The 26,299-nt window shown below is 36.7% G+C and overlaps 5 protein-coding genes across 6 annotated transcripts; 4 read left to right on the forward strand and 1 right to left on the reverse strand.

Moving 5' to 3' along the window:
• Nucleotides 1-2,141: 2,141 nt before the first annotated feature.
• Nucleotides 2,142-4,618, forward strand: LOC121757126 (probable WRKY transcription factor 31). The gene is made up of 5 exons (XM_042152620.1): nt 2,142-2,501; nt 2,574-2,663; nt 2,800-3,111; nt 3,579-3,692; nt 3,787-4,618. Exons 1-5 carry the CDS (start codon nt 2,214-2,216, stop codon nt 4,414-4,416), a joined length of 1,434 nt encoding a protein of 477 aa, XP_042008554.1. The 5' UTR covers nt 2,142-2,213; the 3' UTR covers nt 4,417-4,618.
• A 2,589-nt stretch (nt 4,619-7,207) lies between these two features.
• Nucleotides 7,208-11,524, forward strand: LOC121759605 (cyprosin-like). The gene is made up of 14 exons (XM_042155257.1): nt 7,208-7,345; nt 7,647-8,008; nt 8,091-8,151; nt 8,504-8,598; nt 8,681-8,793; nt 9,145-9,313; nt 9,388-9,427; nt 9,512-9,576; nt 9,749-9,862; nt 9,963-10,027; nt 10,523-10,679; nt 10,756-10,875; nt 11,067-11,155; nt 11,229-11,524. Exons 2-14 carry the CDS (start codon nt 7,655-7,657, stop codon nt 11,311-11,313), a joined length of 1,527 nt encoding a protein of 508 aa, XP_042011191.1. The 5' UTR covers nt 7,208-7,345; nt 7,647-7,654; the 3' UTR covers nt 11,314-11,524.
• A 6,185-nt stretch (nt 11,525-17,709) lies between these two features.
• Nucleotides 17,710-20,025, forward strand: LOC121757273. Of its 2 annotated transcripts, none has more exons than XM_042152807.1 (4): nt 17,710-17,892; nt 18,378-18,887; nt 18,984-19,655; nt 19,732-20,025. In XM_042152807.1, the coding sequence occupies exons 2-4, from the start codon at nt 18,384-18,386 to the stop codon at nt 19,828-19,830; spliced, it is 1,275 nt and encodes a 424-aa protein (XP_042008741.1). In that variant the 5' UTR covers nt 17,710-17,892; nt 18,378-18,383; the 3' UTR covers nt 19,831-20,025. The 2 variants fall into 2 exon arrangements, with proteins under 2 accessions (XP_042008741.1, XP_042008742.1); XM_042152808.1 differs by having other exon boundaries at nt 18,382-18,887.
• A 395-nt stretch (nt 20,026-20,420) lies between these two features.
• LOC121758354 lies at nt 20,421-22,830 on the forward strand. The gene is made up of 3 exons (XM_042153763.1): nt 20,421-21,436; nt 21,521-22,123; nt 22,588-22,830. The coding sequence occupies exons 1-3, from the start codon at nt 20,909-20,911 to the stop codon at nt 22,711-22,713; spliced, it is 1,257 nt and encodes a 418-aa protein (XP_042009697.1). The 5' UTR covers nt 20,421-20,908; the 3' UTR covers nt 22,714-22,830.
• Nucleotides 22,831-22,992: 162 nt separating this feature from the next.
• Nucleotides 22,993-24,769, reverse strand: LOC121759071 (disease resistance RPP8-like protein 3). Its single transcript, XM_042154570.1, has 3 exons — nt 24,029-24,769; nt 23,302-23,928; nt 22,993-23,106 (listed from the first exon to the last, which is right to left on the reverse strand). Exons 1-3 carry the CDS (start codon nt 24,767-24,769, stop codon nt 22,993-22,995), a joined length of 1,482 nt encoding a protein of 493 aa, XP_042010504.1.
• Between the last annotated feature and the right edge of the window lie 1,530 nt (nt 24,770-26,299).

The following is a 26,299-nucleotide window of genomic DNA, read 5'->3' on the forward strand; positions in this document are numbered from 1 at the left end:
TTTCAAATTCTATTGACCTCCAAAATAAACTAAAGTAATTAGATTTTTTTTTAGTTTATCGAATTTAAATTGATTCATTTCCAAAGTTGGATAAAATTTAGAAAAAGAAACCAACTTTAGAAACTATATTATACAAAAAGAAATATTCCATAGTGGTATTATTGAAGAATAGTAGCTTATAAAAATATTATTCAATTAAATAATATTTTAATAAATGAACGCCGTGCTAATCGGGGAGGTATTTTTGGAACATTTGACAAGAGGCTTTGACAAAAATGCATGAATGCATCAAATTGCAACTTGACCCTAAAATTTCAGTCCATTTTCAGTGTGGGACCATCTCCTATCAATTTTAAATATCCCACAAGTTTTGACCATTTTATTTTCACTATCTTATGTCATTTATTATTTCTTTTGTTATTGTTATTTTCTCTATTAGTTGTTAGCATTTATTTTTATTTTGAAAATTTTTTAGGAGATAAATTTTCAAATAGTACTTAGTTTTTTGGTATAAAATTCAAACTATTAAATTATTGAATTGAGAAAGTATGAAAATGAAATCTAACTCTTGAATCAAATATATTTTTATAATACCTAACTATAGATTTGGAAAAAGGGTATTAATACAAGTTAAAAATTCTAGGATCATTTAGCAAAAAAATTCTAGGATCATTTAGGATCAAACTATTAGTCAATAAGGTTGAGAGACTTGAGATCTCATATGAGAAAAATTCTAGGATCATATGAGAAAAATTCTAGGATCATCTAGGTTGAGAGACTTGAAATTCTAGCTAATAATTATATATAGATACATTGATTATATATAGTGATTTATTTAAGATCTAGTTACACAAGGAGTCTATATTAGTTTAGTGATAGTTAAGATGAACATTGAGCTATTAATTAAAATTGTTATGGAGCTAGTGAAATTATTAGCCTAAATTCTTTTGCTCATCTAATCTTTTAATATTTAACTATATTCCTATTTTAATATTTGTATCAATTTTATTTGTTAATAGTCATTTTATTTCTATTTGATAGTTTAGATAGTACTACATGTTTAATATTGCAGTAATTAAAATTAAATAATTAGTCTTATAGTATGGCTCTGTTGCTTATCAAATCTACACTTACATCAATATTATAAGTTAATAAAAAGTGCATCAATTTAAGGTGGAACTCTTAAATCGTGGTGTCAGAGATATTTTCAAAAATCAAATTTAATGGAGTTTCCCAACGTGAACCAATGACGAAATTGTTCAACTCCAACCCAATTTGAATCGGCCATGAACATATACACATGAAATTACAATATCCACGCACAATTTCTTTTAGTAAAAATGGTATTAATAGTATTCTATACTCTTTCTATCTCATGCTACTCGCACTTTTCACTTTGACAACGTAAATCTGAACATGAATAATTAGTGTAATTAAATTAAAATTTTAAGTGCAATAAGACAACACTTGATAAATGAAACACGAACTAACTCTAATATCTTAATTAAATACCATAATTTTTATCTAAAATAGAAATAGTGCAAATAGTTTGGGACAGTCCAAAAATGAAATGTGCAAGTAGCTTGGGACGGAGGAAGTACTACGTAAATCATAGTACTAATATATTAGATTTCAATTGTAGTTAGAAATAATAAGAAAGAAAAACTAAAACATGACTATTGACAAGTGTAAACAGATTCACCACAACTTTGTTAAACCTTTGACTAAAGTCCCAGATCTAAATTAACTTCCACTTTTTTTATTTACAACAATAAACCAAAATTTAGCATTCTATGGCAATGACTTTAGAGTTTAGACGAATTTAGACCTAATCCCCCAATAATCAATTCTCTCTCCTCCAACAAATCTAGAACCCTATTCCAATTAATCTCCAAGAAATCCTCAATTTTAAACAAATATTTCCATCCACACAAAATCAACACCAGCACACGTATCACTACATGCGCAGATGTCGATTTTTTTAAAAAAGTAATACATCGAAAAAATACACCTACCCCAATTCCACGCACACGTACCGATACGTGATACGTGGACCGGTGCTGATGTTGGAATAAAATAAGAAATATCAAGAAATAAATAGTCATTCTTGTACCCTTATATTTGGTCTTCATTCACTAGTCTCAACCTTCCAAATTTGTAGCCGAGTCTTTGGCTATCTCTAAAGACTTGGCCCATATTGCTTCAAGAATAAAATGGCCACACAAGGTGGACTCTCCTTTGATCCAGATCACAGTCTCATCAGACTGTTTCATCTCAGAAAAACCCTCTTCCACTCTCATCAGCTCAAAATCCACCACATTTCGCCTCAAATGGAGGCTCCGGCCACCATTGAGTTTCCGGTCTGCGCCTCTGACGATCGCGGGAAGAGGAAGGTTCTCGACGTGATGGAGTTATTCCCGGAGAAGAAAGAGGGCTGTGGCCGCGAAGACGATGATGAGGATGGGGAGAAAGGGATAGACCACTTAAGAGGAGGAGTTAATGTATGTTTCTTTTTATTAATTTTTTATTAATTTATTTTTAAGTGGTTTTGATTTTTTTCTTCGGGCCGGCAGACCGGTTTGCATCTTACGACAGGGAGTGATGAGTCGGGAGTCGAAGACGGGGCGTGCTTGATTCCGGAGAGCAAAAGAGCGAAAATCGAGGTGATTCGACGTTCCTTCTAGGCTAAAGAAGAAGTTGGCTAAAAATCTTAATTTTAGGTTAACATATAGTACTATTAAAAAGGAAGTGATTTTTGATGGTGAAATCTTAGATGAATTTAATTTGTGTTGGTACAAGGTGGAGTTTCTTCAAGCGGAAATGGAGAGGTTGAATTCGGAGAATGATTGTTTGAAGTCGGAGAATGCTCGTTTGAAGGAATATATGTTGCATCAAATGATGTCCGGGGGTGATGAGGAGGGTTCGTTGTCCCCGCTCGAAGGGCAAACTAGTCGGGATGTCCACGACAAAGATGTCGTGGGTGACCACGAACGGTGTTTGGAGAGCAAGGCTCAGAAGCTCGCACACTCTCCGAGAAGCGTTGATCAGGCCACTGAGGCTACTATGAGGAAGGCCCGTGTCTCGGTCCGTGCTAGGTCCGAGGCCACTATGGTATGTATATTTTACTTACTCAATACATTTGGACAATCCCAATAAATATATCATTTCACATTTACACCTTTTAATATGTGAACCACACACTATAGGTGGCAAATTGGATAATATAAGATTCGGCGTCACTTTTAATTGCAGTAAATGACGACATTGTGTGTGTTACTTGAGTTTAAATTTTCTCTCAAATTTCGTCGGAATTTCCAAATAGTGAGAAATTCAATATACTACAAAATTTCGTCAGAACCGTTAAATATGGACTAAAACATATTGTCTCTAACCAAAGGATAATAGTACATTTTATGTGTAGGACCAAAACATTTTTTGGCAAATGCACAATATCAATTTTGAACTTTAATCTAATCTGAAAACATCATAATTGTGAAAAAGTTTATGTGATGAATTTTCAAATCTTACCCTCCAAATCCAATATATCAAACACATAATTAAAATTTTCTCTCTTAAAGATCACGGATGGATGCCAATGGCGAAAGTACGGGCAGAAGTTGGCTAAGGGCAACCCATGCCCTCGTGCATACTATCGCTGCACGATGGGCGTGGGTTGCCCTGTCCGAAAACAGGTATGTCCCGACAATCGTATTTCATCTCCTATTTCGATAATATCACCGATATTGTCAAATAGTAACCTAAACACTACGATTCCATATCTCTTAGGTCCAACGATGCGTAGACGACACGACCATCCTCATAACGACCTACGAGGGAAACCACAACCACCCGTTGCCCCCGACCGCCATGGCCATGGCGTCGACCACATCCTCCGCCGCGAGAATGCTCCTCTCCGGCTCGATGCCGAGCGCCGACGGCCTAATGAACTCGAATTTCCTAGCTAGAACCCTCCTCCCATGCTCCTCGAGCATGGCCGGCCCGATCTCGGCCCCGGCCACGATCTCCGCCTCGGCCCCATTCCCAACCATCACACTAGACCTTACACAATCACCCAACCCTCTCCAATTAACCAAACCCTCCAACCAATTCCCCCTCTCCTTCCTCAATCCGTCCACGGCCGCGGCCGCCTTTCTCCCGCAGATCTTCGGCCAGGCCTTGTACAACCAATCCAAATTCTCCGGCCTACAAATGTCCTCGCCGGAGCTCAATCAAGGGCCCCACGATCATCCATCGCCGCTGCATCAGCAGAATCATTTGAGTGAAGCCGTGAATGCTCTAGCAACGGACCCGAATTTCGCGGCCGCTCTAGCGGCCGCGATCTCCTCGCTTATAGGTGGCGGCCCGAGTCCCAGTAACGGCAACGACAGCAACAACAACAACAACAACGAGCAATAGCAACAATGGCCAAAGTAAACCCCTCATTTGATTCATTTCTATTAATTATGTTTGCTTCCTTACAATAGATACAAAACTCAAAAACATTAAATTGTGCTCTTCATTTTATTGTATTTTCTTTAAATTTTGAATAATGTATGTATATATTGTTAGATGTAAAATAGCAATAAAATAATAGAGGAAAGACGCGATTATTTTTGTACACATTGAGAAATTTGAGGATAGCGTGTGTTACTATTTTCAATTCTTGGAGATTATTGTCAATGCTTTTTGTATTATTCTCATGTGGAGCCAAATGAGTATGAAGAAAATTTAAATGAAACAAATAAAATATTCAATCATATTCTCTCACTTTGGCATGTTTCGTGGAGTTGGTAAATTTTTGTGTTGTCCTCTTATATTTTTGTTATCATTCAAGTCGTTTCCATAAATTGAAGTCAAGTATTGGAGTCAATTAAAATGTCTGGATTTTCTAGAATCTTTGGTGAAAGCATTTACGCGATTTATATATAAAACTTGATCAATGATCATTGTCCAACTCAATTATGTAATTTTCATATGACTTGTTATAACAACTTGATCATTGTCCAACTCAATTATGACTTGTTATATTTTCTTCGTACTTATCATGTATACAATTGTATTTTTTATCATGTATACATTTGTATTTTTATTAGATGACCCGAAGTCTTGACTTAATGGATATACTGAAAATATATTATTTGTTGATGCAGTCCCTACTTCCTTAGTTTTCGAGAAGAAATTATCGGTCTCATAACTTGTTTATTTGATTCTTGTTGATTAAATTTATAAAAATAAAAATGAATTGACTAAACAAGTCTCTCTTCTACATTTTGGATCGATCGGTAGACTCATGATTACAAAAGATATTTCGTTTCCTTGTAGAAGTAAACAATAATCACAACATCGATAGATAGGCATGGGCGGACCCATGTAGAAATAGGGTAGGGCTAAAGTCCTTAATAAAAATATTTTTTAAACTATTTTCTTTTATAAATTTTTAAAATCTATTCAAATTTAATGTAAATTATTATATAAAAAGCCCTTATAAATGATCTAAAACACTAAAAATATAACTTTAGAACAAAATTTAGAAATCACAGCCCCTAATCATAATTTTTTCTGCGTCCGCCCCTTTAGATAGAACAATATATCATGAGCGATTTATCAATTCCAAAGTCACTTCTTATTATGGATGATTACTGACATTGAGTGTAGTATATTGAACTCGCGAAAAGACAAATGCTTTTATGTTGGTTAAATATATTGAACTCGCAATATATCGATCGATAGGACAATATATCATGAGCGATTGTAGTATCATTCCAAAGACTCATTATCTTGGACGATTACTGACATTGAGTGCAGAATATTGAACTCACGGAAATACAAATGCTTTTATGTTGGTTAAACCAGATGTTAAGTTTTTGGTGAATATTTATTTCAAATAACATTTAAATTCTATATTATTTATACATTATTTTGACTTAATATAAGGTGTGAGTTTTTTTTGTAATCGTATATGTATACTAGAAGAATTAGCATTGTTACTTATATAATTGTGTCTCAGTAAAGTATAGGTGATATTATCCCCACACGATGTTATGAACGGGACATCATTAGACCATCCACAACGCGTCTCGCGCCGGGCTCGCGTCTCGTCTCGGAGAGACGAGACCCCCGCGAGACGCATTGCAGCGCCCATTTCGTCTCCAGCTCGCGCCCGTCTCGTCGCGTAGCTCGTCTCGGCGAGACACGAGACGAGATGTCTCGCCACGCGCCAGGGACACGTGGCACGTCCCCATGCGTGCGTGACGCCCACTCGCTGGCCCGCGAGTGGGCGTCGTCACTGATGACGCAATAATTCATTTTTTTTTAAAAAAATCGATTTTTAATAAAAAATTTTTTTTTCAAACGGTAATATTACCGTTAAATATTTATTTTCATTTTTTAAATTTTTAATTTTTTTACTCTATAAATAATTCTATTCCATACTCATTTCAAACACAAACACACATCTATTCCTCTCAAATCCTCTCTATCACTCCAATTTCCATCTTCAATCAACTCAAACAAATGGATCCTTTTGAGCAAATGCGCCAATTAATGGAACAATCACTCGAAGAAGATCGACGACGAGAGGCGGAGGAAGCCGCACCACCCCCACACCCAACTCCAAGAGGATCTAATTGAGCACATTTGGGAAAACTTTGGCGGAGAAGATTAAATTATGTCATTTTTATTTTTTTAGAATTTTAATTATGTCTTCGTTTTTTTAATGTTAAGTTGTAATATTGTTTTAATTTTAATAAAGTGTGTTTGTTTAAATTGAATTGGGTTTTAAAAAAAATTATAAATTAAATTGAATGAATAGTAATTAAGAGACGGTATAGAGACGGTTAAGAGACGGAGCGTTGCATGTTCCGTCTCTTAGTTAAGAGATGGAGGAAAAAAGGACAGTGGGGCCCTCAAATAGTGCTCAAATAGTAGTTAAGAGACGGTTTAAGAGACGGTATAGAGACAGCGTTGTGGATGGCCTTACACATAAATCTAATTTGTAGAAATTTATAACAAATGCTTAAAAAAGGTCTAAAAGTTTTGAAAAAATAATAACTAAACTTAACTAAGAGCAACCTTTGAATCTTGATTAAGAGAATTAGTAGATATAAAATATTTTAAATATAATAAAATAAGTATTTGAATTATTAAAACACTTTAGTGATATACTGAATTACCAAACAACAACATTATCCCACTATTAACAAATATTCCAATAATGGTAATTTTTTAGTAATAAATTTTTATTTCATTTTATCCCATTTCCGCTTTAGAACTCCCAACTGCTGACTTTTCAGCTCGCAGTACTTTCTTGATTCGATCATTTCTCTGGTGTCTTCTTCTCCTTCAGGTGATTCTTTCAAACTTCAGATCTTCCTGTGCAAGGTTCAATCTTTTTATGGATAATCCTATTTCTATTGGATCCATCTTTCCTAGCATCAATTTGGACCAAAAAAACTGTCTTTCGATTATTCCCATAATTCGAATTTCACTATCACAAAACCTAATTGAAGAGGGACCCTTTTCAATTACAACTGTAAAGATTCAATCTTTGTATAACCCCTCTCAATATCTATTGATCACTTAGGTTTTCACTGTTTATACAGTCAACTCATAGGGGTAGAAGCTAATTTTAACTGATTTTGTTGCAGTTTTTGGGATGGGTAAAAGGCACAGCTTTGCCACAATTTTTCTCTTATTTGTGCTGTTTAATTCAGCTTTTGCTGCTCGTGATGATGGGTTGCTGAGAATTGGGTTAACAAAGAGGAAATTGAATCAGATTGATCGGGTTTCGGATGGGATTAAATCAAAGCAGGGGGGTTTAGTGAATGATCGTTACAAAATCCGTGGCGTTAGGGGAGATTCGGGTGCGGATATCATTGGTTTGAAGAACTATTTGGATGCTCAATATTTTGGTGAGATTGGCATTGGGACCCCTTCACAAAAGTTCACTGTGATTTTCGACACGGGGAGCTCTAATCTTTGGGTGCCATCATCAAAATGCTACTTTTCTGTGAGTTTTTTTGGGTGTAATTTAGTTGTATTCAACCTTGTTTGTGTGTTGTTTAAATATTTTGTGCGTATATTCGATCCAGGTTGCTTGCCTTTTCCATTCGAAGTATAAGTCGAGCCATTCTAGCACCTACAAAAAGAATGGTAAGCTTAATGATTTTTCGTATGCTGATACGTGTTTAATTATATATGCCGTGTATGGACTGTAGCTAATGCGTATATGATGATTGTTTTGGGTAACTTCGTTTTGATGTGGGCGGTATGATCTTTGTGATGGTGATTGTTTGAGATTGAGAATGAAATATATGTAGATTTTAGTTTGTATCACATGAATAATATGGGATATTCTCATTCACTACGAAAAATGCAAATTCATAAGCTTATGCTGAATAGTTTCAATGTAATTCTTGTCTCATCTAATGGATTTCCGTTCTATATAAGAACTGTAGTATGTTTTGTCATTTGAGATTTCATATATGGTCGTTGTTTGGTGAAGGTAAATCTGCTGCGATTCAGTATGGAACTGGATCTATCTCTGGGTTTTTCAGCCAGGATAATGTTCAGATTGGTGACCTTACTGTAAAAGATCAGGTATTTCTAGGAAACAACGAAAGAAGTAGGGGTTATTTTCGAGTTTTTCCTGATTTAACATATAAAATCTTTGTCTTGTTAGGAATTTATTGAAGCTACCAAAGAACCCGGCATCACATTTTTGGCTGCTAAGTTCGATGGCATTCTTGGACTTGGATTCCAGGAAATTTCTGTTGGCAATGCCGTTCCTGTCTGGTATACACAAACACAAGCATACACACTCAAAGCCGCTTCTTAATTCACTATTAGTCTTTAATACTCGGGAAGTAGGGTGTGCATGTATAAATGTATTTTCTGTAAGTAGTGGGAATTGAGAACGATGTTTCAGCAGAAGCTATAATGCTGAACTCTTTATAGTCTTAGTTTATCTGCCATGGGATAAGACAAAAAGCTTAAATTAGGATACTCTTTATCATGTTTTCTGGTCAATGTGAACACTATATCACTATGAACTCATTGAGTAATGTCTAAGAACAATGTAGCTGATTCCCATAAATCATTTGCCAACCATTTTAAATTTCTCTGTTAATAGTCGTGCAATATCAGGTACAACATGGTGAATCAAGGCCTTGTGAAGGACCCGGTTTTCTCATTTTGGTTTAATCGCGGTGGTAACGAAGAAGATGGCGGTGAGCTCGTTTTTGGTGGCGTCGATCCTAACCATTTCAAGGGCGAGCACACCTATGTTCCCGTCACTCAGAAGGGTTATTGGCAGGTGTCCTTCTAAACCTCTTCGCATACTTGCAATCGTTTCCCCACTTCAAGCTAAATTCTCTCTGTTTTGTTCAGTTCGACATGGGCGACGTTCTCATTGGTGGGGAATCAACAGGTGGCTTATGAAATCGTTATATGACTTTCTGATTGTGTATTCGATTTTCCGATGGTCTATGAGCTAATCTTTAAAGTCTTGTAGGATTTTGCGCTGGTGGATGCTCGGCCATCGCAGATTCTGGAACTTCATTGCTGACTGGACCGACTGTACGTACTCCTAATTACTTAGTAGACCTAAAGTATGCATTTCACTTGAGATTGAATTGGCCGATGATACTGTGCTCCACGAAACGTCTTATGCTAGAAATTTGGGACATTGAATTTTGTTGCATATTTTCGATCCTCAAATTTGGCTAACTTGCTAAAATTCTATGTTCAGACTGTGATCACTCTCATTAATCATGAGATCGGAGCTTCTGGTGTTGTGAGCCAGGAATGCAAGTCTGTCGTTTCTGTTTATGGAAAAAACATATTGGAAATGTTGTTGTCTGAGGCGAGTGAGGCAATTTTAAATCCAGTTGATAAATTTGCAGAATATTGTATTTCTATAACTATAGCTAACGAGATATGTCTCTTCGTGTTGCTATTTACAGGACGAACCTAAGAAGATCTGCTCCCAGGTTGGTTTGTGCTCCTTCGATGGCACTCGAGATGTTAGGTCAGTACCCTTTCACGCTCGACTTATGATGGGATAATTGCCATTTTTAAATCACAACTTTGCGTTGACTTCCGCTCAATGTCGTACTTTTGAAACTGGAATATAAAAGCATGACTTTTCATTTTTCGCAATTGTCCCACGATGGTCAAATTCATATATGACGTGACAACAAAACAACGTCGTCGTCATTCTATTTTGGTGTGATTTTGTTTCCACATCATAGATTTCGCTACATAAGTTTTGATTTTGATCATTGTCAGACAATTGTGAAGAATTGAAAAGTTGTGATTATTACACTTTCAGAAGTTATTAGATCAGATGATTTAAATGACAATAATCTCAATTATAATTATAATATAGATAAAAAGGATCGAATAACAATCGCACCATATAAAACACTCATTGTTCATTGTGTTTAACTTTGGTGGTTTGATACTATTATCTTCGTTCAAATTTTTGTTGGTTGACACGAGTTATTTGTGAAACTATGTTCAGTATGCTTATCGAGAGTGTGGTGGACAAGGAAAGCGACAGCGAATCACACGGCCTCGGTGACGAAATGTGCTCGGTTTGCGAAATGGCAGTCGTGTGGATGCAGAATCAACTCAAACGAAACCAAACACAAGAAATGATTCTTGACTATATTAATCAGGTAGAATCAAAATTCAATCTTTTCTGGAAATGTTTTTCTCCTTTTATGTTCTGATCATTGCTTTTAAAATTTATAGCTCTGTGACCGGCTTCCCAGCCCGATGGGTGAATCATCTGTCGACTGCAATGCTCTTTCTTCGATGCCCAATGTTTCCTTTACCATTGGTGGTAAAAAATTTGCTCTCACCCCGGAACAGGTTCGATACATCCAGCCCTTTTTCATTCAAGTATTTTTCTTTTTTTTTTCCTTTGTCGTAAATGCCGTGGTCCTTTTTCTTGCATGATTGACACGCCATCGGCACTACATTTCATGAGTTCATTTTTCTCTCATTTTCTTGATAAAACTATCCGAACCTATTGTCATCGTGCTTGTATTCTTGCTCGTCAGTACATCCTGAAAGTCGGTGAGGGCGACGTAGCTCAGTGCATCAGTGGATTCACAGCCTTAGACGTGGCCCCGCCCCGCGGCCCTCTATGGTACGTAAATCTTCCATTATGACTGCGCTCGTTTCTCGAATCTCGACTTATATTGGTGCTGTGGTTGATGCAGGATTCTCGGGGATGTTTTCATGGCGCAGTATCACACCGTCTTCGACTACGGGAATATGAAGGTTGGTTTCGCTGAATCTACTTAAAATGCATTCCAGTTTCTGAAATCTAATTGAAACTTTCATGAATATTTGAAGTGACAAATATATGTATACTTGCTTCAGTTTATTCAGCTCATGTAATTCTGTAAATCGAATAATTTAAACTGTGTGTAAGGATATACATGAAATATACAGTTCTTGTCAAGAATTATTCCTTTTCTTCCTATATTATTGAAGGAATACTGGCCTTCCCAAATTCTTTTTTTTTTTTCTTGCGTTGATTGTCGAAATAATACATTTATTGACTTAAATAAGTTGAAACTATTGTAGTCTAATTTTTATTTTTCGTTTAATTAGTAAATTTATATAAATGTTGTGTTAGTTTAGATGAAGATAGAATGTGCGGTGACAGAATGTTCGACAAATTGCCTGAAAGAAATACTATCCACTCTATTTGTTTGATTAATTGACAGAATGAGAATAATACGAAACTGTGATGAAAGAAATACTATCCACTCTATTTGTTTGATTAATTCACAGAATGGGAATAATACGAAACTGTGATGAAAGAAAACTGTTACTACCCACTCTGTGTTAGATAAATTGTCAGAATGAGTGTCAGGATTGTCGGCCAGAATGAGAATAATACGAAACTGTGATGAAAGAAAACAGTTACTACTCACTCTGTGTTTGATAAATTGTCAAAATGAGTGTCGCGTCGGCAGTATTAATTTGATATTGTCCGCTTTAGGTCAAGCCCGCACGGATTTGTTTTTGGGTCACTCTCAAAAGGCCTCAAACTAATTTGGGTTGGACATGAATTATATACACCCTCCAACTTCCCTCAGATTTCCGATGTGGGTTAGGTTTGTACTAAGCAATGAGAATGAGCGAGAAATTGTGATAAGAGAAAACAAACAACGTCGTCAACAGATTACACAAGGGGCCTACGCAAATTAAACTTGGAAACGAATAAAAAGCATATCAAATCCTAACTACTGAAATATATTTTGGTCTAAACATTCGTCTATATAACCAAATCAAATACGCAGTAAAAAAAATATTGAAATAGGAACAGCAAACTCATGGAATGTAAGCCATACAAGTTATGGAATGATATCCACTTCACTATTGCGGAGGTTGAGCCCGAATTTCTGATCATTGTCGCAATGTGTTTGGTTATCATTTCAAACTTCTTTAATGCCGCAACACCACCATTCCAATCTCTTCTGGGAGAGTCTCTAGACGTGGACAGTTTTTTATTACTAGATGCGTGAGATTTGACATTGTACATATTGAGACTTTAATCTCTCAAATTCCACAGCTCTTTGTTGCACAAGAATTGAAGCTTGGGAAAGGAGGGGTGATTGACTGACATTTTCTCACCGGTGTATGCATTACACAGTTTGAGGCGCCCGAGGAAGCGCAGCTTCCCTAGTACTGGTATGGGTCTTCATCAAGGCAAGTATTCACCAAAGCCAAGTTCTTAATCCATGTAGGGAATTTATTGGCACTAGGTAGCCTAGATATGAGCCCATCTATTCTGAGTGTGGAGACTGTATATAGAGCACTAATCTCGTCCAAACACGACATGCTTCTGAAACGAAACCCTCTCAAGATAGGGTGCCCAAGGCACTTTATGATAGCTAGTGATGCAAAGAGCTTGCCTACCTCAAGAGTTTTCATCAACTTCCTCAATGCCCAATTTCACCAGTGTCATCGTCTCCAAGCCTGAGACCTCACATGTCCAATCATAAATCGAGACGTAGGTTAGGGTAATAAGATTTTGTAGCGCATCTACTTTCAAAGGTGCCCGATACATCACATCAGACATGTAAAGATAACGAAGACTACCCATTTCGCATATAATATCTGATACCTCCACCATACGCACTGACATTGTAACCTTTCACGATAGGCAGTCAAAGCCTATCTGGGTTATGAAATTTTACTTTTTCTTTGTTTAGAACTTACCGTGTTACCTTAAAGTGGACAACGCCCATGGTCTACTAAAACAGAGACTTAGACTTGTTATGTTTTCTTATACATTTAAACATGTAAAAAGAACAATTAAATGTAAATATAACACCATTATGACAAAAATAATCTGTTTTAATTATTGAAAAATAAATAAGAGTTTTTACAGTATCCAATCAGTGATTTCTAGTCAAAACTCTAACAATGCTTCCTTTTGGAAGCGTCGCGTGGTATTCGAGGAGTAACAGTAGCCTAGAGGCTATTGACAATTTGCACCAGAGCATATCTGATGAGTCTAACCATGTCAAACCTTAGCTAATCTAAGGACTGTTTCACCAATGACAATGACATCATGCATCTTTGTGCTCAATGGCGTTTCTAGGGAAAGAGTACATGGTTTAAGCTTAGTGAAAGCGGCTCTTACGTTAACACGACCTTGGAAGATGGTCTCATCAAACTCATCTTGAATTTGTTCTCTCACTTCAAAAACTGTGAAAAGGTGAAAGCTCGAGTGTCGAGTATGAATTTTCTCTATCTCTAGCTCTCTAATATTAGGGCACGGTTTGGCCATTTAGAACTAGAAACATGCCAACTCAATAACTTGGTATGATTTAGTTGTGATCTTCTCTCTCGTGTTTGCCACTATTGAGCATATTCGTAACTGAAGCTTTCAAATGGCAACCCCACTTGTTGTTCTCGTGAACAAAATTTAATGAAATATCATCGTTTTAATTTTTTTGGTTGAAGCGAAACAAGATGATAATGTGGCAAACTAAGAAACACTTTTTTTTTTTTTCAAATTTCTCAACTGGTGCAAAATAATACAACTCACCTCTATTTATTGGTATTAATTTCTTATTCTAGAATCTTTAATCTATTATTTAATATTCAATATATCTAAATTTTTCTCTATAAAAATCTTTTACTAGATAATACTATCTAACTTGTAGATAATTCTATAGATAATTCTACTAAATTATCTGGATATTCTAATACTTAATTGTAGAGAATTCTATAACATAATATGTAGATATTTAATATATAATATCTTTCTACTGAAAAAATCAAGTTTATTTCTTTTATTCCAACACTCCTTAAACTTGATTTGTCATTCCGAGCATACTCCTGATCTTGATAAAATCTTCATATTTGAAAATATCGGCAACTTGATCTTGCGATTTCACGTACTCGACTTGAACCTCCTGATTTGCAACACATTCTCTGATATAGTGGAAGCTGATGCACTATTTATTAGCACTAAAAATACCTGCAAGTTTACAGGGTAGATCTAGTATAGCTAAAGGTCAGTACCTGGATATCGAACACAAGGAATAAGATTGCAACTGACTATCATATACTAAGCGTCATATACTATCTAGAGACACAGAGTATTTTTGGTATTGGTTTATAAACAAGACAGAAATATAAACAAATATAAAAATAAAATAATACAAAGCAGACTAAAGAAAGTAGAGTTTTAGGATCCAACTACTACGACATCTCACGGAACCTTTACCTTTATGTGTCTCTAGGATTATTAGGAAAGTCGCGATTTTCAGATAAGCCCTCTCTCGAGTGCACTTATCCAGTAGATTAGACTCTAACTATCAAAGTCTCCTTCCAATAGATTAGATTCTAACTCCTTAAGTTCTAAGACTCAAGCCCTCACAAAGGGTCCCCTCTCTCGAGTGCAGATAAACCTATGTGTTGTACTCGTTCCTTTTACCACGTAAAACTAGCTATCTCTCGATTAATCTAGTTAGACGGACATAGTTCTAAAGTTGGCTAGACAAAAGAACAATAAAAGCACAAGAACAAGCAAAACAATCTCAAGAGCTAGAAAAAGGTTCAATTCAATAAATCAAAACATATTCATAATAGTTTTCACCAAAAAAACTACAAATGATGTTTAACTACTCATAGACAAGTAGTAAAAACAATAATAAAAGTACTAGACATGAAAGAAATTGATAAAACCCAGGTTGAATCTTCAATCTTCAATCTTCAGTCTTCTCTTGCCTGGATCTGCAGAGCTCCGCTCCAATGGAAGATGAATGAATAATGTATGGAATATGGAACGGAAGAAAGTGTAAAGAGGGAGTATGATTAGATGCTCTGAGATGGGGATTATGAATTAGGTTTAGGAGTATTTATAGGCTAGAAAAAGGGTTAGTCTTGGTTATTTTCGTGCCCTTGCCCTACAAGAAATGAGAGAGATTTGGTTTCACAATTTAATAATTTATTCTCTTTCTTGAATTTTCGCCCAAATTTCCGTCAGCTTTGACTGCATTGCGCAATGTTCGTAGAATTGTAATAACTTTCTCTACAGAACTCCGATTGAGACGTTTAAGGTATCCACGTGAAGCTCTTTCGAAGAAGAAGAGAATGGCATGTAGTAAGCACTGATTGGACTTCAAAATCGCTTCCAGAATGGGCTCGAACAGAGGCTGCTGCACTTTGGCTTTTTTTCCATCTTTTTCTATCTTTTTCTATCATTTATCAACAAACACGTCAAAAATACCAAATGTATAACATATGCAATTTAAGAACATAATTTGCATGATTGATATTTAAAACAAGTCAAATCTAGTCCTTAAAAACATGCAAAATCTGTGTTTGTCAGAGTGCTTGCTTCGATTGTGAAACATTGTAAGCACAACGCCTAACACATTGGAACCCTAAATCTTATCGAATCCTAATTACTTCAATATATATAACAATTGGAACAAACAAACTCCAGCATTTGTTAAATTATTTAAAATCACTAATTCATGGTATTTTATGGAATAATTGTACAATCGTCTCCATAACCAAGTCAAATAGTAAAAAATATCGAAAAAACTCGTTTAATGTTCCATACAAGTTATGGATATCCACTTCCAATATTGCGGAGGTTAAGCCCGAATTTATGATTTTTGTCGCAATGGGTTTGGTTGTTACCATTTCGAACATTCCTCGGATTCCACATTGACCCATATTCTCTTCTTGGAGAGTTGTGAACAGTTCTAGTTGCATGTTTTGAGATTTGAACATCTCTCAAATTCCACAAGCTCTGGAAATCCGCTGTGTCGGAGGTACATATTTTCACGCATTCCACATATTGAGGCGATCTAGGTGGTGCAGGTTCTCTAGTAGTACTGGCATTGGGTCTTCATCAAGGCAAGTATTTACCAAAGCATAGGCATTAATCTGTCGAGGGAAATTATAGGCACTGGGTAACCTAGATAAGAGCCCATCTATTCCGAGTGTGGAGAGTCGTTGTAGAGAACTAATCTCGTCCAAACACGACATGCTTTTGAAACGAGTGTAGTGTCATTGTCTCGTAGCCTGGGACCTCATAAATAGAGATGTAGGTTAGGGTATTAAAATTCTTTAGGGCATCTACTTTCAAAGGCGTCCGATAAATCACATCAGACATGTAGAGATGACGAAGATTACCCAATTCACATAATATATCTGACACCTCAATGGCAACGTTTAGAACTATATCGAGAACCTCAAGCTTTACCAAGCCCCCGGACGATGGTGGGATCTTTTGTATGTAATTGTTTCTCAATCCCAAATATCTTAACTCAATCAATGTGTCGATAGTGTATGATAAAGTCTTCATCCCAAAATCTTCTATATCGAGTATCCTGAGGAGTTCAAAAGTCTTCCAATAAGACTGACAAGCAACGTCCAAGTAGCGATCACCTCCATGCACTAGCGGATCTAGGGGGCGGTCGCCCCCTCCCGGCCGTTCGGAGAGGCAAAACTTTATGAAATCTAAACTTTTACTAATTTGCATATATTAAGTTGTTATATTTATTCTTTAGTTAAAATAATTTTTAATCTTATGTTAAAGTTATTTTGTTCTAAAGTACTTATAATTTGTGATCCATGAATCTTATTCTCTAGGTAATAAAATATATATTTTAAATATTTTTAAAATCTAAATATTTACTACTCTACTTATATCACTTTTGTATATAATATTTACAATGGTTTTGAATGTATATAATAATTATAATAATTTTATATTTTAAAATGAATAATACATATTTGCAAGCTAATACATGTTTATATTTTATTAACGAAGCTAGTGCTACTTAAATATTAATATAATATTATTTAATTAATTATTAAAAATAATATTAAATGTAATATTTAAAATATTAAATTCCGCCCCTCTATTTCCGGGGTCAGGATCCGCCACTGCCTCATGGCATATAAGATAAAGAAGCTCTTTGTCTTGATTCTTCGTAGTTAAATAATTAATTTCGTCAAAACACATTTGACCTTAAAGTTAATAAAAATGTTCACTCCCGACCAAAACATATTATATGAGACCGAAATAACACATTTAATGTTAATTTTTGGACTTTAGTCCAGATATAAAGTTTTGAATTTTTAATACAATAATATTATTGTTATTTTGAAATTTAAATTTGTACAATATTTATTCAAAGATGCACTAGTAAAAAAAGACCCATCGAGTGAAAAAAGGCCTTTTGCTACTCTGGCCAAGAAATTACATTTACAAACTTGCGCCGCCGCCTACCCTCCGCCGCTTTCACCGAAGTGCCGCTAGCTGTTCATAAATCCAGCTTTCCTCAGTTATCTTTAAACACTTTAAAACAACCTAAAATTTCTCCACTTCTAAAGCAGGTATTTATTAATTTGTTGTGTGTATATTCATTATTTATCAGTAGTAAGAAACAGAAATGAAATTGAACTGCACACCACTTGTTTGTTAAAAGTTTTATTAACATAAACTCTTCTTTTAACACCAAAGAGTATTTCCTTTTCATCATGGATAACATATGTGAATGAGTATTTTATTCCTCGACATTCTGATTTTTTCCAATCCATTCTCTTTCAATGGAATATGGATGGAGCAAGTTATCTCAAATTGTGGAAATTGTCCAAATGGAGTAGTCCATTTTAGAATTAATGGATTTGCATACTCTATTTGTATCTATAGGTTTCTTAATATGTGTGTGTTTGTGCTTATTGCTTGCCATTTATGAGAATTAAAAGAACAAATTTGCAGAATTCGTGATATTTGTTTTGTTTGTTTGTGTAAGTTATGATTAACAAGTTATAAACGTTGCCTACCATTTTTTTTTATCATTCTGATATAATCAACCCAGATAGGAATGACTGAGAATGTGAAGAGAGAGGACAAGGAGGAAGAATGGGTGGACTTCTACATACGCGTCAAGTTTGTAACGAACAAGGAGAAAACAAAAGTACTATTCGCAGAAGCTGGCAGCGATTTTGCAGATGCTTTGTTAACCTTCTTACTTATACCATTGGGAACGATTGTAAAATTCGTAAACAAGTACTACAAAGATAAGGCTCCGGTCATTGGAAGCTTGAGCACTTTGTACAATGCCTTAGAAAATCTTGATGACATCCATTTCCCGAACAAAGATGCTAAGACACTATTGCTTAATCCAAAAGGTCTACTTTCTAAACACGATTGGCCTGATTATGATCCAGGTTTCACTGAAAGTACAGCTTCCTTCGTTATCAGTGATGATCTGAGGGTGATGGGTAGCGTGGAAAGCTCCGTCATGTCTACTCTCACCAGTCTCGGGATCGGTTTGGTAGACATGGACGGGGCTGAGACAAGGGACGTGACTTTCGGATTCAGAAAGGTTAAATCTGAACTTTTTTGTTCCTGATTTAAAAAAAATTCAATCTTTTCGAAAATAACCACCTTTTGAATTATATTTACTCTTTGCATCGATCAGATCCTGAAGTTGTTGATATTTTCATTGGTGTATCGGAATCCATTGACTGCCTTCCTGCTCGGTGGCCATGCCTATGGGGTTGCTGCTAGCCGAGCAGAGCAGGGCAACATCGTGAATCAGATTGGCAAGAGAACCCATTCTATAAACTCGAAGAAGATGATTTTGAAAGCCATGATGCAAAAATCTACTAACATGTTGCTTTTTGCTCAGGCGCAACACGACTTTGTGAGTTTTCTTTTCGGTTTGCTCAGCATTCCTTTAGGAAAGGTGGAGTGGTATTTGCACAGCGACACGGGGTTTAGGGCCATTGATAATTTGCACAGGAGCATTCCAGATAGTTTGTTCAGAACTAGTCTTATGGATCTTGAGGACAGAAATATGCTATTCAAACCGTCCTTGTCTAACGACGACGACAGCGATGATGATAGTACTTCTAAGGGGACTCCTAGTCACCATCGTCAGACCGGCTATGGCTTTTCTAACGAGTATATTCCCCTCAATTTCGACCCAAGTGAGAACCAGTTTCATGTTCGAGGGTCAAGAGTGTATATGGTAAGTGATGATTTAACCATTACACCGTTGAGTATAATGTCGAGTGTCTTTGTTATCAACGAGATGAAGGTCCCGTTGTCTGATGTGGAAGAAGTGGAGCTCCAAGTTGGGTTGGAAGAGGTAAGATTGGTTTTATAAGATTTAATACAAAAATGTGACGAGATCAATTAGTCGAATTTTGATTTTGTTGGTGTAGGGTTTAAGCATATTGAGAGCGGCTCTTACGTCGACCAAAGCCTTGAGTGATGGCCTTTTGAAGCCAATATTGAAGAAAAAAGGAAATCAACAAAAATGAGTCAATCGATCTGTATTCTATAACGCTAATTTATTCATTTTGATGTTTAGACTTATTTTGTGTCAAGTTGGTCTTATCCTAGGCAGATTTTACTAACGATTTGTGAGAGATTTTCTTGACATTTTGGATTACTTTTTTCAGCTTTAGCATTGTAGTGCAGTCTTGCCTTTGATGGGAAAAGGTCCGTTTGTGACACGGAATCGGAATTAGAATTGGAATTGAATTGGAATGAAATAATTGACACAGAATTGGAATTAGAATTGGAATTGAATTGGAATGAAATAATTGACACTGAATTGGAATTGGAATTGGAATTGGAATTGGAATTAAAATTGAATTGGAATGAAATAATTGACATTGAATTGAATTTTAAAAATTGAACGTGTGCAGTGTGTGAATGTGTGTGTAAGTGTGTGCAGTGTGTGTCAATGTGTGCAGTGTGTGTAAGAATGTGTGCAGTGCTTGCCGTGTGTAATTTAATACTCTCTCCGTCGCATAAAAATATGTGCACTTTTCATTTTCGTCCGTCCCACAAAAATATATGCATTCCACTTTTGGAAAGTTATACTCCCTCCGTCCCACAAAGATTGTCCAATTTTTCCATTTTCGTCCGTCCCACAAAATTTGTCTAATTTCACTTTTTACATTTTTGGTTGTGGACCTCATATCCCAGTAACTCATTCGTACTCACATTTTATTTAGACTGAAAACAGTTTCAATTTATTTATTCTGATTAATGTACTGTTTTGATTTGCTATTTTCTTCAATTTATGTATTCTGAAGTGTTGTTAGAAATTGTCGACTGTATTTTAAAACTGCGCCTTGAAAGAAACGAAGATTGAAGGGTTCTTTTTCCATTCTGACTAGTTAAAAATAAAAAAACATTTTCAAGTATTTCAGAAACTTAAACTTGGGCTCTTTTGGTTTGCTTGACTTGATATTGCAAGTTATGATATTATGTAGTTTTTATAACTATGTTTTTGAGCTTATTATAGCTAAACTATTTTTGGCCTAATAAAAGGTATTGGACGAGGAATTGAAGTTCGGTAGCACACGATCTTCACTTCTTGTAGCCAACATGTCGAAGGGCGAGGAACTGAAGTTGCATATCAAGGTTGTGGTGAACAAGCAGAGAACTAAGGTCCTGTTTGCAGAGGCTGGCAGCGATTTCACGGACGTTTTGCTAAGCTTTCTACTTCTGCCATTGGGAACGATCTTGAAGGTCCTCGAGAAGCAAAATGTAGACGAGGCGCCTGCTATTGGAAGCTTGAGCACGCTGTACAGAGGAGTAGTGAATCTTGACATTGGCCATTTCCAGACAGAGGTTGCCAAGCAGAAGCTCCTCGCTCCAGCAAGTTACTACGATGCTGAGTTGCGTAAACTGAGGCTCAACGTGTATAATGCCGTTCCTGCAAGCCCCAATTCTGTCAATAGATACGACGGTGTCTTCACTGAAAGTGCAGCTTCTTTCATAATCGGTGATGATTTGAAGGTGATGCCTAATGTGATGGGCTCGTTCATGGAAACTCTCAGGGGTCTCGACATTGATGGGACCGATATTGATGGTGCTGAGACGATGGATGTGGCTTTTGGATTGAAAAAAGAGGTGATATACTCTTGTCTTTTCTCTAATATTTCTTGAGAATGTTACCTAAAAAAGAGTGTTGTTTGTGGTTTGTTTTTTTACCAGATTGTGGATTTGCTGAGGCTATCATTGGTTTCCCGGAATCCACTGACACTATTCGTGCTGAGTGGTGGGCAGATAAGGTTGGCGTCGAAGAAATCCAACGAACAGGGGAATGCTTGGCTGCAATGCAATGAAAAAGTCGCATCTACCAACATCAAGAAGATGATTATGAAGGTCACTATACAGAAATCGACTAACAAGTTCCTATTTGCTCAGGCAGATAATGATTTCATCAATTTCCTTTTTGGCATGCTCACGGTTCCTTTGGGAAGCGTGGTGTGGTATTTGGGGAGTGACAGTGGCCTACAGGCTATTGACAATTTGCACCGGAGTGTAGCAGATGAGTCTAAGAAGGTCCAATTGAAGAGCGCAAAGACAAGAATATATCTAACCACATCAAACCTCAGCCAATCCAAAGAGTTTTCCCGTCTTAATTTTGACCCTGATGTGAGAAACCATCATGTCAAGGGAGAGAGGATGCACATGGTGACCAATAATATGACAGTTTCACCGTTGACTATGACATCATGCATCTCTGTGCTCAACGAGCTGAAGATATCTGTGTCTGATGTTGAAGAAGTGGACGTGCAAGTTGGGCTCGAAGAGGTCAGATTTTACTATTTGTTTCTATTGTACAAGTGTTGAGTTGTGGGCCGGGGTAATGTAGTAAAGTTTTTATTAGGGGGGCTTATTTTACACATGAAATAAACACACGTAGGATAAGGGAAGCTTCGAGTGCCTCTAAACTCCAAAAAGTTGCGACTTGGGGAAAGGGAAGAGCCGTCAACAACTCTTCTAGGGAAAGAGACCGAGAGAGGGAGAGATAGAGTTGGGGTTGGGAGTAGATTGCATAATTTCTTTCTTAACTCCTCCTTCAAGACTCGACACCTATCTTTTTCGCCCCAGGGGCTTATAGACGTTCAAAGTTTTCACTATCTACATTCGTTAGTTATGTTAGTATCAACCCATTGTGCCCACTTGTGTCTACCATTGGTCGTGGGACGTGTTGTTATTGATAATGTGGTGCGAAAATGTAATTTAGAATCTCATACTTGATATTGCTGCTACAGGGTTTAAGCATAGTGCAAGAGGCTCTTACGTCGACGACAGCCTTGGAAGATGGCCTCATCCAACCCATCTTGAAGGCGTCTCTCGCTGCTTCAAAGCCCGTGAAACGACCAAAGCTTGAATGCTGAATATTGATTCATCTCTCTTTGACTCTCTAATATTAGGACAAGATTGTGGCCAAAGCTTGAATGCTGAATATGGATTCATCTCTTTTTGACTCTCTAATATTAGGACAAGATTGTGGCCGTTCAGAACTAGCAACATGCTAACTCAGTAACTTGATAGGATTCAGTGAAGTCATATTAGAACTTTTGTGTTAGCCATTTTTGACATATTTGTATTGAAGCTTTGAAATGGCAGCACCACTTATTATTCTCGTTCTATGAGTGTGGGGTAACTCGAAAATATCAAACATCACGGTTTTGCAGCCAATTTGATTTCTGGCAGAGATCTGATCTCATTAGTTCTCTTTGGAAGGAACTCTTTGGCAGAGGTAAGTAGGTGATATTGGCTCCATCAATCTGCAGTCTTCAGTATAAACATTAATAAATAAACTAAAATTTAACTAGAAATAAATAAGATGAGTATACATCATTCAAATTACAACAAATGAAAAATGTATCAACTACTATAAATTATGGACTGATATCCACTTCCACTATTTTTGACATTAAATCTGAATTTCTGATCTTTGTGGCTATGTGTTTAGTTGTTACCATTTTAAATTTCTGCAAACGCTTCATCGACCCAATCTCTTGCTGGAGGGTCTCCAGATGCGGACAATTCATGATTTCTAGTTGCTCAAGCATAGCGTCTGCACCTTCTTCTACTTGTACATTTCTCAGGTTCCACAACTCATTGATGTGTAGGACTAGGAGATCGGGAAACCCGCTGAACTGTATAGACATTTCCCGACCCATGTATGCATTCTTCATTTTGAGGCACTCTAGCCAGGGCAGCTTCTTTAGTACTGGCATCGGATCTTCGTCAAGACGAGTATTTACCAAAGCCAAATGTTTAATCAGCTGAGGGAAATTATTGGCACTTGGTAGCCTAGACAAATGCCCATCCAGTTTGAGTGTCAGTCTGTCTAGAACACCAATATTGTCCAAACACGGTATGCTTTTGAAACGAAACCCTCTCAAGGTAAGGTGACGAAGGTGCTGCAACAAAGCTAGTGATGCAAAGAGCTTGCCTACATCTGAGTTTTCATCAACTTCTTCAACACCCAATCTTTGAAGACAAATCATCTTTTTCAAGCTTGAGACCTCGTACATCCAATCATAAATCGAGATGTAGGTTAGGGTCTTAAGATTCTCTAACGCATCTACTTTCAAAGGTTCCTGATAAATCACATTAGACATGTAGATATGATGAAGGCTACACATTTCCCATATATTACCTGGCATTTCCACCATAAAGTTTAGAGCTACATCGAAGAACCTCGAGCTTTTTCAAGGCTCCAAATGAGTGAGGGATCTCTTGAATATAATTGTTTCTCAATCCCAAATACCCTAACTCAATCAATGTGCCCATAGTTTCTGATAAAGTCTTCACCCCAAAATCTTCCATGTCGAGCATCTTGAGGAGTTCAAAATTCTTCCAATAAGAATGACCAGCATCGTCCAAGTAGCGACCACCGCCATGGAAGATGAGAGAAACAAGATTTTTTTCTTGATTCATGGTCTGATTAAGCTTCTCTCTGCCACAATGGATAACACGATGACGAGGATTCGGAGAGGGTCTACTATTTCCATTGCTGCTTAAGACCTCAAAGCCTATTTCCTCCTCTGCTTTTTTGACGGATAACTTGTGCAATAGAGGATTCATGCGACACCTTTTCACTTTATTGGTTATTTGGTATGGGTCTACGACTTCAATGATGGAGTGACTAGATAAATCGTATGTCCATGTGTTTAATCCTCCTATCAATGTGTTTAATCCACTTACAACCCAAATTTGTTCCAACTTTTCATTCCTCATTATTGCATTTTCCTTTAAAAAGGACATATGCAAGAAACATGCCATGAGTTCTTCATCCAATTCATGATACATCGGTTCCAATTTCTTTAATGATTCACTCAAATCAATTGAATCAAAAACCTCTTCCCATTCAATGCCTGAAAGTCTTTCTTTTGCTTTCTGTCTTCCAACATCTATTATAGCTATTGGCACCCCCCACATTTTTTCAACATCTCTTTGCCCTTCCTCTCCAAATCCTTGGAGAATTTGTTCTCATGACCTGTAAATTTATCAATTGTTTTCAAAAACAATTTCCAGCTCTGATCAGAATCCAAGGCTTTCATCTCATGAGTATAATAGACTTGTACAGTTGTAATCTTACGGCGACTGGTTATCAGCAACCTACTTCCATTGCCTGTTTTCAAACACGTTAAGAACAAATTACGACTAAAGGAGACTCTGATGCTATTTAACTTTATGCTTCGGATTATTGGACGGATTGATATAGTCGATTGTTTTTTCGGCCTTCCAAGATTATTTTAGATTCCTAATTGCGATAAACTAGAAAGGAAAATGTGTAATATTAGCTGGGATGGGAGGTAGTATTACTGAATTCTCTCCCTTCATCCTCATAACCGACGCGGGAAGAATTTTTTAAAAAATTAGTTCTTTTGTTGATTGTTCATAAATTTAGTTGCTGGCATTTCATTATGTGACTTTATTACTTATACGGGCTCAATGGAGAACACACAAAGATCACCGTCACAGTAGTGGTGTCAAATCGTGTGTGTTGGGCCATTATCGGGTCAATTTGATAACAACCCAACCTAATAAGGCCTAACCCAAACCCGAACTCGGCCTGTTACCTTTAAAACCCACACCCGACACGAACTCGTTAAACACATGATACAATATGGGTCGAATCGACACAATAACGACCGGAACCTGACACTACAAAAAACGCTCATCAGTGACGGTGGCCGACAGCTCAAGAACTAGTGACGGATAAATGACTAAAAGCGTCGGTCACTACATAGTGAGAGATAAGTCTGTCACTAATACGAACATGGCAGCCACCTGCGTTTTGTGTTTTCCATCATTGAGTGGGTTAGTAACTTTAATGACGGACAAATCTAAATTTTTTTTGTGACAAGCTTGTTAATAACGGATCTGTCTATACTTAATCTACCACTAACCGTGCTTAATGAAGAAATTTTGTTGATTATCCGTCACTAAATAGCGAGTTTTTTGTGGTGTGGTATTACACGATTAAACATGATTTACACGATTAAAATTCATTTTGCACGATTTAAACCTAATTTACAAGAAATTAAAGAATTTACGTAAAGATTTTTTTAAAATCACAATAAAAATAATGATAATAATAGTAGTATTATAAGTGGGTTATCCATATCCAACATTTAACCCGAACCCAACCCGAACCCGAACCCAACCCAACCCGTATACCAATAAGGTTTGACCCATGCCCGTGGATTCGTGTCGGATTATCGTGTCGTTTCAAGAAATCTAATTAAGTGGGGTTCTTTTGATTATAACTGATCGATCAGTTATCGGTTGTAACGTATAACTGAACTTGAGATACTTACCAGAATCGGTCCATTCCTCCATAGGGATGTCAATCGGGCCAGCCCACCGGGTTTCGGGCCAACCTTATTCGGGTTGCGGGTCAATCGGGTGCGGGCTAATCGGATTGTGATTTTTTCGGGTTATAAAAGTTCAACCCTAACCCTA

Source organism: Salvia splendens, chromosome 12 (genome assembly GCF_004379255.2).
Source record: "Salvia splendens isolate huo1 chromosome 12, SspV2, whole genome shotgun sequence".
NCBI lineage: Eukaryota > Viridiplantae > Streptophyta > Magnoliopsida > Lamiales > Lamiaceae > Salvia > Salvia splendens.